This window comes from Pezoporus wallicus, unplaced genomic scaffold (genome assembly GCF_028554395.1).
Source record: "Pezoporus wallicus isolate ANWC-B61680 ecotype Strahan unplaced genomic scaffold, APGP_CSIRO_Pwel_v1 contig_227, whole genome shotgun sequence".
Lineage (NCBI taxonomy): Eukaryota > Metazoa > Chordata > Aves > Psittaciformes > Psittacidae > Pezoporus > Pezoporus wallicus.
In genome coordinates, this window is record NW_026635704.1 from 4,332,777 (window position 1) to 4,348,000 (window position 15,224).

The 15,224-nt window shown below is 37.5% G+C and overlaps 1 protein-coding gene across 1 annotated transcript in view; it reads right to left on the reverse strand.

The window, feature by feature from the left end:
• The window catches only part of VAPA (VAMP associated protein A), a 30,050-nt gene that overhangs the window by 9,157 nt on the left and 5,669 nt on the right, over positions 1-15,224 (reverse strand). Inside the window, exon 2 of the mRNA XM_057397460.1 lies at positions 3,425-3,577. Coding sequence (XP_057253443.1) covers positions 3,425-3,577 — 153 coding nt within the window. The remainder of the gene's footprint in view (positions 1-3,424; positions 3,578-15,224) is intronic.

A 15,224-nucleotide genomic window follows, 5' to 3' on the forward strand; every position in this document is an offset into this window, starting at 1 on the left:
TGTCTATACACAGACCAGGAGATTAGAGTTTTTATAGGATACAGTTGCATATCCAGGTGCATAATGTAAGGGCTTGCAGAAACACCTGAATACACAAGGTTTGTTATGGTAGTGTTGGGGGACTACTGAAGCAGAGGGATGGATACATAACCAGTAGTTAACTGCCAACCATACTGTTTGTCTGGAACAGACCCTGTCTGAAACAAACTACCATGTTAGCCTCCTTGTCTCCTTTCAGACACAGTAAGTTGCCTTACTCCTGATGGAAGCACAGGACCACACAAATTTTATATACAGCTATGAAAAAGCTCTAGCAGAAATACTGATTCACACAGTATGCTCTGAACATTATTACCATATATTCTAAGCCAATTCAGTCTGCAGACTTCGATACTGCTACAGTTTACACCGATTCAATAATATTCTGCACAATTCTGAATCTTCATTTGATGTATGATTCAAGACGCTTCCCTTCACACAGAGTAAATTCTTCATGGCAGGATTGAACTACATTAGTTTATAAAATATTAAGTACGGTATCAAAATTACTAACTTGGCCTTTCCAAATTCACTAGTACCTATGAAAAAAAAAGGTATTTCTAAATTTAATTATACTGCCACCTAACTTTAGGCATTAAATAGTATTTACAAGTTGGTAGTGTTTACTACAGGGTGGATATCTTTTTTCCCCTTAAATGTTACATACAGCATAATCAAAGGATAAGTAACTAATATGAATCAGATATATTTCACAAATAAACACAAAATAACTGCAGTATTTGAAATGCTTTCAAATAAACCTATTTGGAAAGGTTTGAAGTCAGGTTTCCTTAATCACTGGTCTCACTGCAGTCCAAAACATAACTGATCAAACTAAATTCTTCTTCCAGGTATGGATGCTATAGCCATTTATCTCTAAGAATTGTTCCATCAACAGACTAATGAGTAGCTTGTAGTATTTCAGTTTCCAAAAGCCAAGTAACCTAAAAGATTACTCTCCATCATCACAGAACTTCTTCAAATCCTGGCAGAATCCTTGGATAACTAGTTAAACAACTTTATGTTCCTTGACCATTTGGTAACAGCTGAAAATCTGATTGAACAAGAAGCAGAAAGAGACAGCCCACAAGTTCAAAAAGCTCTTCAAGCTCTTCACAGTTTTAAGTAATCATGGAAAATCTCATGAATATACAAATCCAGTTTTCAGTATGTTCTTGGAATCCCCAAATAATCCAGAGATCACTTCAAGGAGAACTGCAATAAATAGCAAACCTCTTGTTAATAGGCCTAGCTTTTCTACACAGGAGAGCTTTATCTCTATAATACATACTCCACTGAGGTCTGAAACCAGAAGGAAGAACAATACCAAGTAACAGTTACAAGTTGTGAAAGAAGCAACAAGCTATATTCTGAAAAGAAAAATCAACACGTGTTAACAACAAGCAGTACATACGGTAACAGCTAATCTAGGGCACCAAGGCAAAGAAAAACAGGTCTTACAAAATTAGTATTTTTGGAAAAAAAACTTATAAACATGATTCACAATTGAACAATAAACAAAGTACCCATGCACTTCCCTAAAATGGCTATTAAATCACATCTCCAACAATGAATTTAAAAACTGGCTTGAATCAACATCAGCACAACGTATTATGGAGGCTGAAGACAGCTAACACTACCTCAATATTTACTTTCGAACGCAGAGCTTCAGCCCATGGTATCCTACAGTGATTTCTGTCTGCACAACAATGTGAGAGAAATCTATTTTTAATTATACGAAAGATGAGTCGGTACTGAAAACATTCAGTTGAGACATTGATAACAAACTGGATCAGAAGAAAAATGATGTACGCACTTAGCTTACCAAGTGAAGCAAAAGGAACTATGCCTGAAAACTCAAAAGATGAAGGTGATACTTTGGGGAAGAGAATTTTGAAAAGCACTGTGGAATCACTATGACTAAACAACTGCACATGAAATTCGTATCTTGGGTTCACTGTAGCTGAATAACTGCTTGAGAATTCAGTAATTAAGAAAAAAAAATATCAAAGATTCCCTGCTATGCAAACTGCAGAGTCAAGCGGTGTAATACTGTTTCCCTTTATTGGTGAACCTGAAGCTGAAATCTTGCTTACAGCTCCAATACTGTCTCATTTGAAAAACTGAGATATTCAAAGCATTAAAAGGATTTTGTAACTGTAAAAACACTCTTTGCAACAGGCAAATGGAATCCTTCAATCTATTCAATTCCCTGAAGAAACTGAATACAGAAAAGATCCCCAATACCAGATCAAATGCATAGTTAAGACAAAATGGCTTTAAGCTGAAGACAAATAAAGTAGGCTTTTGACTACTTGAATCTTCAACCAATTCTCAGAAAAATGCTCTTTCATACACAAGATGCTGGACTGTCCACAGTAAGCAATACTGAAATTTTAAAGGGTCATATTCTACTGATTATGTAAGATTAGAAAATCACTCTCTCCTACAAAGAAAGTTACTCTAAGGTTTTAATCGATCCCCAAGTTTTCCCAAGTTATTCCTTGCAACTTCTGAAAATATCACCTGAAGCTAGTTCTCCAGCTTCTTTCAAACTTGCCAAAGGGTACAAGGATATAAATCTAAAAAGCTCTGAGGATTGCTCCATGTTTCCCTTTCACTCCGCTACATCTCTAGAAGGGTTCTATAAAAAATAATCTTGCTTGACTTAGGAGATCTAGGTGCTCACACCAGTACTGCTTGTGATCTCTACAGCCTATAAGACAACAGCCTATAAAGAGGCTCTTCAAGTTGGGAAATAGGGTAAGTCCAGAGAAATAAAAGATGTTCTTTTTTTTTAATCCCCTTACCAAAAAACAAAATAAGAACAGAGTGTCTCTGTAGTGAAACATACTATATTTTTCAAATTTAAGGGCTACAAACTGCTCCAGCTACCTAAAATAACAGCAAATAATTTTTTTTGAAAGCTATTTAATGATTACCAGTTAATATATACTACTGTAAATACTACAAATTACACAGTTCAGGGACCAATACTATGGTCAAAACAACTCATCTACAGTTATGAATTTTACTTTTTAACATGAGCTGTCCAATGCTAAACTTTAAACACATCAAAGCAGCCAAATAATGTGCCCTACTTCAAGATACAAGCACAAATGTAGTAGTCTGAAGCAAAAGTACTGTTAATGTCATTGCTCGTTTCAGAGAGCTGCAGATAAATGTGCCAAATGGAAGCATTTCTGTATGGAGGATTTTTCATGTATTATTGCAGCTCTACATCAAGCTGACATTGCACTAATGAAATGGAACAGTTATATTAAAAAAAAAATACTTAAAAAGCTCTCGTATTTCAAACAGTCCCAGAAAATCTCATGAAAGGCCTATACCCACCTAACCTATAAGTGCATGTATTTGTTTTTACCTGAAACAATTACAGATGATCCAGGGTCAATAATTCCACTGTTCGGCCTCACACAGTATCGACGAGGAGCTGTGGTCTTCACTTTGAAGCATACTTTTCTCTCTGATGGATTTCGTAGTTTAAGATTTGTAGTTACTACATCTGTAAAGGGACCTGAAAAAGGGATTTTTTTTCTTTTAAATATGAATGTGTATCTGGAAAAGAAATCTGTCTGTACAGTATGAATTACTCTTAAAATATAACAATGTCATTAAACTTCTAAAAGCAGACTAAATCATACATGTTAAGTCCATATACTGTTGCACGCAAAGCACATTATCACCTTAGTTATAATAATATACATTGCAGCAGTGAACCAGTAACTCTTAAATAGTATGAAAGACTCACGCTGGTGCAAAAATTCATATATACATATGTTAATTTTACCAAATTATTCTTAATATTTTGAATACCTAGAAGGTAATGGTCATACAGAAAAGGAAATTTTGCTGGATATTTTTCTTAGGAATAGAAGCAATACTCTACTGGAATTCTTTCAAATGTTTAAAGAAAGAAAATGCTGTGATACTGGAACATACTGCTTTCTGTCCTGCTTCTGAGCTCCTACAGACTTACAGAAACAGACATCAACCTCATCTTTTAAATCTGAAGTAGGCAAGAGAGATGATACTGTTTATGCATATACTCTGATCCACAGAAAAGAAGCTGCAGTTGCCATACTTCAATGCAGTGTATTCTCTGAACTGTGTTTATGTTAAATCACCAAATAGGAATTGCTTTTAAGACTGGATCAGACAAGAGGCATAAATTTCAATGTCACATCTTCCAACAGAGATAAACTTCCGTGTAATGCCATACAATAACAGCACAAAAAGCAACTAAAGTTTAGTGTTCTGAGCTGTGTTAATCTCTCTTACACTATTTCATCTGAAAGCAAGACTGCACAGGCACTAAAAGACTGTAACTCAGAAACTGGAATTTCATATGAACATGATATTTATGCAATAATATTTCACATGTACATTAACGTCTAAGAACCTTCTTTATTGTTCTTTAAATATTACACATTAAATTACTACAAAATAATTTTCATTGGTACTGAAAACATGACAATTGTCGATTATAAAAAAGGCACAAAGAAAGCAAGCTTTAGGTCAAATTGGATTAAAATTATATGTGATATGAATAAGTGGTAAGGTACAACAACACCACTAATCGCATAAGACAAAGGAATTCAACTCTTTTCCGGACACCTTATTCCACAGAAGTGTCTGGACTACACTGAAGGAAAAGGTACTGGCCACTATCAAAAATGCTACTGCGCTAGAGGGCTCACTATCTGTCCCAAGTCATTGTTTCTATAACTCACTCTCATTCTGAATCTTTCATTTTGAGAGCGTGTACAAGAGTCTTGATGCAAAACACCAAGATACAAACTAATACAGGACCAAAAGGGGAACTACTGAGAATACGAAGATGAAGATACACATGAGATAGTTTCACATTCATTGACGCTCTTTTGAGAAAACAGGACCTGGTATTACTTGTCTGAAGCTTCATGTTTGATCTGGCTTTATCCAGTGGATGAAACAGTCACCCTCTCAATCCAAGCAAATTTGACACAGCCTCAAAGAGGAAAATTCACAAAACTACTTCGAAAGTTTCCTTCCACTTGCCTCTTGATGGCTCTTGCAGGATCCAGTTGCATTTACTTATAGAGTGTGATCCAAAAATAACTCTCATCACCCATACCACACGCTGCACTAAACGAGGCAGCTGAACACTCTGTTAAATCTTAGACTGGTGATACACTCAGAAGAGACCAAACATTTTTTTTTTTTTGAACTACACAAACATTTTTGAGGAAGTTACTCTGGAAGTTCTACTAACAGCCACCTAGGCATTGCCTCTGCAGTGCTCATTGGCATCTACCTTGAATCTAGCTTTCAAAGGTGTGGATTGCTTTATTTTTAATTTCAGCCCTAAGCAACTTAAAGAGCTCTGCTTCTCAATCGTCTCAACTACTTTTACTAAGGGAATTATGGTCAAAGGAAAAAAAAGGCAAAGTTCAGAGGCTCACTTTGAAAGGCAGTCATCTAGAAAAGGAGCTGTACTATTCAAAAACAGCTTCTTTCAAAACAAAGTAGCAGTGAATTTATAAACTGATGATAAACCAGGGTTTAAACTCAGGGAAAAAAAAGAGATGTTCTGTTTCTTTTGAGACATGAAAGGTCCCTTCGTGCCTGCCTTCACAAAGCGCATAATAATGAGACAGGATTCAAAATACTCTTCCAATTATTCTGATATTTACAGTCAGTTCTAACACCACAGATAATTAATTTGAAAAAATAATAATAATCTGCTTTTGTTCCCCAGCTACATGAATGCAATGACCTCCTTTGCATTTCCTGGATACTTCCTAAAGAAGTGCCTTTAGCTCAGGGACAGTTTTTAGTATCAGACATTTCTTTCAGAGTAGACCGAAATATTTTCCAAGGTCTAGAGTACCCTTCTGTAAGCTTTACCTTTCACCTTCTTTCTAAAAGCTTTAAAGACAAAAAAGCTGCATAAAGCCTCTCATGACTCACAACTATCAGACTTAAAGAGTTGGTAACCGGTGCACAAAAGGATAACGTGACCAAATTTCAGTGCTCCTGCAGAGCCCAGCTTTTTTGGTAGTTTAGTGACGTACTGACAGACATGGACAGGCAGGAACACACCCAAGGATAGCAAACCTGAAAAACAAATGTCTATTACCATTCAGAGGAGTCTCATGATCTAAGTTAGCATGTCATATCCTTCAAAAAAAGAAATCATGCAACAGCCTAAGAGGATTCTGGAGTTCACATTCGCACAAACATAAATACCCCTACCCCTGGGGGAATGGGGAAATAAAATACAAGCTGGCACTAAGAGCCTGAGTGCAAAAGCCTAAATCACGACGGTTCCTTGAGAAAACAAGATGGGGGAGAGAAAGAACCAGGAAAGAAGAGACATTTTAAGCCATACCACACAGACCACATCTAAACAAGAACAGGCAAAGACAGATACAGGCATTCTGCACACACGAAGATAGACAAATAGATGCCAACTTCATCTCAGAAGACATACAGCTACACTAGCACAGAATTTATTCTCAAAAAGAGCACCTTACTCCCTGCTTACATGACACCCAGGCCAAAACTGCTTTTTTTAGCACTTAAACCTTAAGACAGGCTCATAAGACAGGCTCATGTCTAACTATACCCACCACACAAAATATCTCATGAGTACTCATCTACTGTTGTTTGCCCAGTACTTTCATTGTAAACTGCTTAAGACTATCTTTTTTCTTGCATTTGTACAACTTAAGACAATGGACTTCTGGATCTGCAACTAGGGATTTTAGAAGCTGTGGTAATTTAAATAATAAAGCCCTCAAACTATACTGATGCAACTAGAGATCATACTCTATTACAAACCTGTAATTTCAATTCAACAACCTCTGGGAGTCAGAGCTACTTCAAAGGGGACAGGGAGTTCAGCAACTCCCTTAGCAGTGTAAATTCAAGGCACCAATTACCACATCTTCCTCGAATAAAAGTTGTGAGAGTGCCAGGTTATTCTAACTGTTTTGGACAGAGCAGTGACAACCCATGCAGAGATTTTTTTTTTCCCTTCTTTTTGACTTAAGAAGGCCTTATGAAGAAATGACAGACACCTGCCTAATCACACTCAAGAGTACCAGAGATCTCCAAAAACACTGTGTACTGAATTTCTATTCCGCAATCTTACAGTGCAGCCACTGCAATTAATACCGGGGTTGCCTCTGGCAACTACACATCTCGGACTACAGCAACTAGTGGGCAAGAAGAATGACACTGATTCTGTAGAGCCAGTTTCCACAGCTGAAACACAGCACCAAATTTCTCAGCTTGCCACAAGTTTGCAAGTTATAGTGCAGTAAAACCAAGACTATTTATTACTGGACACGTAGGACCTATACAGACATCTTTTTATCAGCAGTGTCATTTTCTTTTCAAAATCAGGTCTCTTTTAGCTCCTCAGCCTTCTACTGCCTGGGATGGTCAAAACATAACGGAGAAAATTATTACATGAATATGACTTTCTGAAAGGGTTAGACAAAACTGCACAGTCTGCGGTACCCCTGGGAAAGGTGAGATCACTGTCAGTATCTCTAGTTGTTGGTAGCACAAAGCAAATATAAAAAGCTACTGAGAAGCAGGTTTGGTTATCAAGCAGCTCCACTCAAAACTAGTAGGGCTGTCATTACGTACACACAGAGCTTGTCATAGAATATTGCCTCCACCTAAAATTGGTAAGAAATTGTAATTTTATTAAATAAAATATTTGATAATTAGAAGGCAGATAACTGGCAGAGTTATATAAAAAAATGAGCATGCATTATGAAACAAGTTCAACAGCATTTTATATGAAACCGCTTAAGTGTTAAGTATATTGTCCTCTTTGATTGAACTGTAGCTGTTGTAAAAGCTAATACATAGGCTGACTCTGCCAGAAAGCACTCTATTCCATAAACAGAACTAAAGTTTATTTAAGCTGTAAATTGGCCCAGTCAAGTGATACATTCAGTCACATGTAAAATAAGTACATACTGAAAAGTACACAGACTGGCAAAAGGAACCCCAACACCTTAAAATGTGTAAGTTAACACTAACTTCAAAAACTATTGGGATGCTGGTTTTTCACAACTGCTTCATCACCTTTGAAATTCCAAGAGCACTTTAACATACACAAAACAAACATACAGAACACTTCAAGGCACCTTTACCAAAGCAAACTTAGCCAGAGTATTTTTCTTTCAGTGCAAAATAAAGTCAGGTTGGGCTGCCAGAGAAAAATAATCTACTGCATTTGCCAGTGTGAGCACTACTGAATGAGAACAAAGTTAAAATCAGCAGGATAGAAACTAACAGTAATATTAAAAGCCAGCAAGACAAATTTTGGGAGCAAGTTAAATGACTTTTACAATAAACCCGACAGGAACAGAAGAAAATCTCCATCAACTCATTGTGCCAGAATTGGAAGTAACAACAGAATAAAGAAATTAAATTTACATAGTCCCATGTAACCTACATTTGCATGATGTAAAAAGAGATTTTTTTTTTTTAATTAGGCCCAAATTAAACTGTTTCTCATCATTTGTCACTGGAATTGTGGAATGTGACCTCTGGAGGCCCCCTTGCTCTGAAAGTCACCTGGGCCAAACCTCTGCTCAAGCAGGGACACCCAGAGCCAGTCAACCAGGACTGTGCCCAGACAGCATCTGAGTATCTCCAAGGACAGAGACTCCACAGCTTCCCTGGCTAACCTGTGCCCATGCTTGGGCTTGGTCACTCCCACAGGAAAAGAAAATAAAAATAAAAATTACAAATTGTTTCCTGATATTCAGAGGGAACCTCCTGTGTTTCAGGTTGTGATCACTGCACTGTGCTGGCACCACTGAAAAGAGCCTGGCTCCATCCTCTTTGATATTGATAAGATTACCACCCTGAACCTTCTCTTCTCCAGGCTCAACAGTCTCAGCTCACTCAGCCTTTCCTCATAGGAGAGATACTACAGTCCCTTCATAACCTTCCTGGTTCTTCAGAACTCTCTCCAGTATGTCCATGTGTCTCTTACAACAAGCTCAGAACTAGACCCAGCATTCCAACTGTGGTCCCACCAGTGCTAAGCAGAGGTGAAAGATCTCCTTTGACCTGCTGGCAACACTCCTCATTCAACCTAGGATACCACTGGCCTTCTCTGAAGCAAGGGCACATTGCTGGTCTCACAGTCAGCCTGGTGTCCACCAGGACTCCCTAGGGCCTGTTCTGCAAATCTGCTTTCCAGCTGGGCAGCCCCCAGCCTGTACTGGTGCATGGGGCTGTTCTTCCCCCAGTGCAGGGCTAGTTGAACTTCACAAGGCTCCTGTCAGCCCATTTCTGCATCTGCCAGCCCTCTCAGTGCTCACGGGTGCATTCCATGAGGGCCCCAAGACTTAAGTATGTCCAATTTACTTAAATATTCCCTGACCTGATCATCTTCCACCAAGGGTATTGAAGGAAATATGTCTAAAAATGAAAGACCAGTGCTCTGTAGTGAGTCAAAACTACCCTGTCAGATAAAAAAATCCTGATCTTAAAATATACACAAAGCACTCTACTGTTCCAAATCAATTTTATAGTGCTTTCTTAAAAAAGCATAATAACACAACTGACACCAAAAAAAAAAAGTGAAAGGAATGGGGTTTATTTCCATAAATTAATTAATATTCAGACCTCTGTGAAAATAATCTGAAGAGAATCCGTAACATGCATTGCCAATGGACATAATTCCTTCATTTTGAAATACCAAACCCATGAGCATTCAAATACCTTCTTGAAAAATTCAGACTCTAACAAATCACCTATATTAAAATTATTCACGGTCTATGAAACATAACAGTTTAAGTTTCATGGATCGATACTTCACTATTACAAGTCTGAATGATCAGGAATGAAGGTGCGAAATTAGTATTACTACAAATAACCATGGCTTTTAGGTAGACACACACGTATTAGAGCAACAATAATAGCATCTTTCGCTTCTTATTCTACCCTGGCACTTGAGAAAGAGTTTTTAGTTTTATCATCAACCTGCATGTAAATGTCAGAATGCAAAAAATGCTTTGTAAGGAAGCTGACACACCTCAATGTCTACAGCTTCTGAAGCCTAATTCTAGGCTAGCACTGTTTACCATGGGTAACGTCAGATTTTATCTGAGCTCCCCACAATGACATGCTGTCAGCATCCATGCTGATATGTTTCTGTCAAAGATTTTTCCCTTTAAAAAGTGCTGAGACAATGCTCGGGTTTTAATCCTAGAAGAGCTCATCTTCCTCTGTCAAAGGAGCAGGCATGTATGTATGGCTATACAGCTTACTAGAGGCGCTTATGCGGACGTTGGCATGCTTCACTGGAAGCTGATATAAAAGAAATGGGAATTGAAAACTTTTGCCAGCCATTCTGAAAAAAAAACCAAAACCCACAAACAAAAAAAACAAAAAAAAAAAAACAAAAAAAAAACAACCAGGAATACAATGCAGTGGCATTTCAATGCAGACAAAACAATTTTTTTTATATACGTTTTTGGATCAAAATTTCCTATTCACCCCAGTCTGTTACTGACAAGTTGTTAGTAGCCAAAAAACACAGTAAAAATGCAATAAGCATCTATCTCAATGGTAAAGTACAGCCATAGATCATTACCATGAATTCTGGTAAAGAGAACATTATGTATTTTATATATTAGATAAAATACAGACTAAAAAGAAACTGTCCTGCATTTAATGTTAAATACAGAACATATTTTCTTTAGCCTCAACAACAAACACTGCTAATAGAATAGTATAATATTGAATAACTTCATCTAAAGATAAAGCATTTAGCGAAAACTTTAAAATCTAGCAGTCTGAGTCATATGTCTATTCTTGTTATTTTTCTGATTGAATGAGTGCCATTACTAAAGAACTGTCATGTTACTAACATCAAAGGCATGCCTGTTACTTAAACTTAACCTCCACATCTCTGTGAATTCCTTACTTGCAATTTAGCTTTATTTAGTTACATTGTTATTCTTGCCAACATGTTAAAAGCTAAAAATTGGCAGCTCATAATACTACTAGGATAAAGTCTTATGAATCTAATGATAAAGTATTAGTCATCCCAAAATGCTCTCACCACTGAAATAACAAGAGCAGTGGAAATATTCTACTATTGCTAAACATGAACATCTAAACCAGCAAATTAATCCCAAAGTCCTGAAACAACTAAGTAATATGTACAAGCAATCTTTCGGTACGGATGCAGTATTAACAATTTTGGTCAGTACAGAGAATGTTACAAACCCTTCCTGCTGGAGTAACTATTCTCTTTATTTGCATACAGTAGCGTAACTAATGCATTTGAGAATTACAGAGGCTATTAGGTATCAAGAACACCAGCAAATTTGTACAGAACCAAATAAATAAGTAACTTCTCCCTTTCTTTTTCCTTTGAAAGGTGCTCGGTATTTTAAACTGCTATATAGCTTACAAAAAGCTTCAGTGATACAGACCTGCCATTTAAAATATTCAAATATTCAGCATCCTAAAATATGTATGCATCCTCAAATACAAAACTTCCAATTGGATACACCTTTCTGATCTGAATTGTAACATAGAAGATACCCTTCAAACTCTACAGCAGTAATCAGAATCCTTGTAATCATCTCAGATGACAGCTGCAGTGGCACACAGAAAATCAGTCTTTCCACAGAAGACCTGACCAAAACCTGTTACCTAGCACTTTTTCCAGTGTGCTCCAAGAACTGGGTTTCAGAGGCCAGACTCAAACATCAAACAGAACACCACAGCTCTTGTGGTTTTCATCAGTTTCAAGTAGTATCCCAACAGTGTAACTAACTTTAAAAATAAATCCATTTCATATTTCTCCCAGTGCAGACAAAGGCCCAGAATTTCTTAAAAACAACAACAAAACCAAACAGGCACCAAAACAAGAGTTTCAGGTGTCTGACTGTTAGACCGTGTTAGACACTTAACACAGAGCCTGGTCTAAACATTAACATTTCCTGCAGACAGGTCTAGCTATTAGTGGACTACCACCTAAGGAAAGGAACAACTCACTTCAGTTGCAGGGTGACCTTTCATTCTCTGGAAGCACAAACTACAGGTCTCCATCTCCCAGATCTCTGAAAGCCAAGTACAGAATACTCTACAGTCACTCGGGAACACAAACAACAAGCTTTAAATGCAAGCTGCAGTCACAGTCTTGTCTCTCCTTACGTTCGCATCACAGTACCGAGCTGAGCTAATACAGCCATGCTTCCCAGGACCAGTCAGCTCCCTTTTACAGAAGCACCTGGAATTCTAACTTGGGCTGTAACATGGAACACGTCTACTAGATGTCTAGTAGACACCCAAATTAAAAACAGAATAGTTTATACTTTCATTTGATTTATCAGACTAAGTGGCCATATTAACATCATACCGTTAACATGTTAAACATGTTAAATCAACATCATACTCCTATGAATTATAATTACTAAGTTTGCTTCACACATAGAGCAGTTACTCCTAGGTATACAATCTTCAATTAATGAACACCCCTTCTTAAAAAGAAAAAAAAACATTAAATACCTACCTCAGTCATGCTATTCTAATGTCTTGGAATCCAATAGGACATACCAACTTCTAGCTTCAGTACATAATCAGGTACCACCGTCCTACCAAACTTTTAAGAACATCATAACCTCATGACCTACAAAAAGCCTTCGAAAGGCCACATGAAACAAAAAGTTTTGTAAGATGGTATCTGATGAATTTAAAACTACTTTTGCCCCCACAGTTTTTAGAAGGTTGGTTCAGACTGACATGATTTGGATTTGAAATTTAACTATTTTTTAAGTATCTAAATACATTCATATTGGTGTCAATTCATTTTTGTACCAATCCTACCCTTTAGCCTACATAGCTTTTCTTTTCCCTAGTGCTTACCTCTTCTAATATATTTATAGATAGCAATTAGATCCCCTTTCAGTCTTCATTTTGCTCAGATAAACAATCCAATCTAGTCTCCTTCACTTATGTTACTAACTTTATATTTGCACCATTCCCACTTGGGTTCATTTTCCCCTGACTAGGTGTTGCCAGGGATGCAGTCAGATAAAGCTTCATCAATGCCATAAATCCTGACATGAATGCTTCCCTCATTAGAAAATTAGAGTCTCATCTTTGCCCCATTTCATGACCCATCACACTCACAGTAAACCTGTGATAAAGTACTGGTCTCTAGTTCTACTCCTTCACCACTTCCAACTGAGAAAATAGCAGTCCTATTACTAGCACACATCAAATGCACAATTTTCAGGGAAGTCCCTCGGGGATCCATATTGCAACCAATACTATTCCACACCTTCATCAATGACATAGCGGGATTGAGTGCAACCTCAGCAAGTAAGCAGATAACTGCAAGATCAGTCTTGATGTTGATTTGCTTGAGGGAAGGAATGCCATCCAGACGGACCTTGATAGACTTGAGAGGTGGGTCCATGTGAACCAACCTCATGACGTTCAACAAGGCCAAGTGCAAGGTCCTGCACCTGGGCTGGGGCAATCCACAACATAAATACAGACTGGAGGATGGACAGATTAAGAGTAGCCCTCTGGAGATGGACTGGGGGATACCAGAGGATGAAAAATTGAGTAAGACCTGGCAATGTGCATTTGCAGCCCAGAAAGCCAATCCTACTCTGGGCTGCATAAACAGAATCAGGGCCAGCAGATCAAGGGAGGTGACTGTATCCCTCTCTACTCTGTTCTCTCCTACTCTCCTACCCCTGGAGTACCGCATCCAGTCCAAGACAGACCTGGAACTGTTAGACTAGGGTACAGAGGAGCGCTACAAAAACAATCAGGGCTGGAGCACCTCTTCTGTAAAGACAGTCTAAGACAGCTGGGGTTGTTCAGCCTTGAGAAGTCTCCTGGGAGACCTTATTGTGGCCTTTCAATACATAAAGTGGGCTTCAGAGAATGATGGAAAAAGACTCTTTATCAGGGTTTGCAGTGACAGGAGAAGGGACAACACAATTTAAACTGAAAAAAGGGTAGGTTTGGACTGGACATAAGGAAAAAAAAAAAATTACAGTAAGGATGCCAAGGCACTGGAACAGGCTGTCCAGAGAAGCTGTGGACGCCCCATCTCTGAAAGCAGGTTGGACAGGGCTTTGAGAACCTCATTTAGTGAAACACGTCCCTGCCAATAGGAAGGGATTTGGATGATATAAAGGTCCTTTCCAACGCAAACCAATCAATGATTTGATGAAATAATATAATAAAATCCAGTGGTAAGATCCATTTTTGTTTGAGGGAGATATACACATAAGAGAGGAAAAAAGGAGACAAAGAGAAGGAGGACTCAGATCAGACTGGCACATAGTACCCACGACACTCACGCTGCATTTTATTCCACTTTCCATTTATCTCCATGTCTTTAATTATTCTTTCCTCTAAGGCTTTGCATACTGTCAAGGTCAGACCTATTCAAGCACTGAAGTATCAAATTAAGAATTACTCCAAGCGAGATCTCATTTTTAGAAACACAGGAGGGAAAAATTCTGATGTGACTATCTTTTTTAAATTCAGGCAAACAACTGTTTTTCTTTTCTTATTCATGTTATCAAGAACAAAACACCTGAAGTCCTACATCAGGATAATATATTCCAACCTATCTTAACTCTCAAGATCTTGTTCATATAGAAATAAATTGAAAATATTTTATTTACATAACCATGTAAATCAAAATGTATACTTTCAAACCATAAAATGAAATACAACATCTACACTGCCAAATAATTTACAATGCAATGAAATTAACTGTATGCAATAAAATAAACAAACTGCTAAAAGGCAAGAGAAGCTAAAGAGGCCAGTATCACTATGCACCAGATAAAGTCTTAACTACCTGAAGGAAAACAAAGTTTCTAAAATTCTAACTTGTGTTTCTGCATTTTTATTTTCAACAATTCAAAGCCAGAAATTATCTTGGTCATTTTGCTTTTTTGGGGTTTTGGTTTGTTTTTTGTTTTGTTTTGTTTTAAAGAAATTAGCTTATACACACTTACCTGGCTCATCTAGCAATAAAAGCCTTGACATTTGACCATTTTCACACTGAAAAATGTAATACTTATCTAATTAGTTAGTGATTATTTGTTTGTTATTTTTTCCATTTTATACAGAGCATGTTCTCTCCAGCAGCCCTT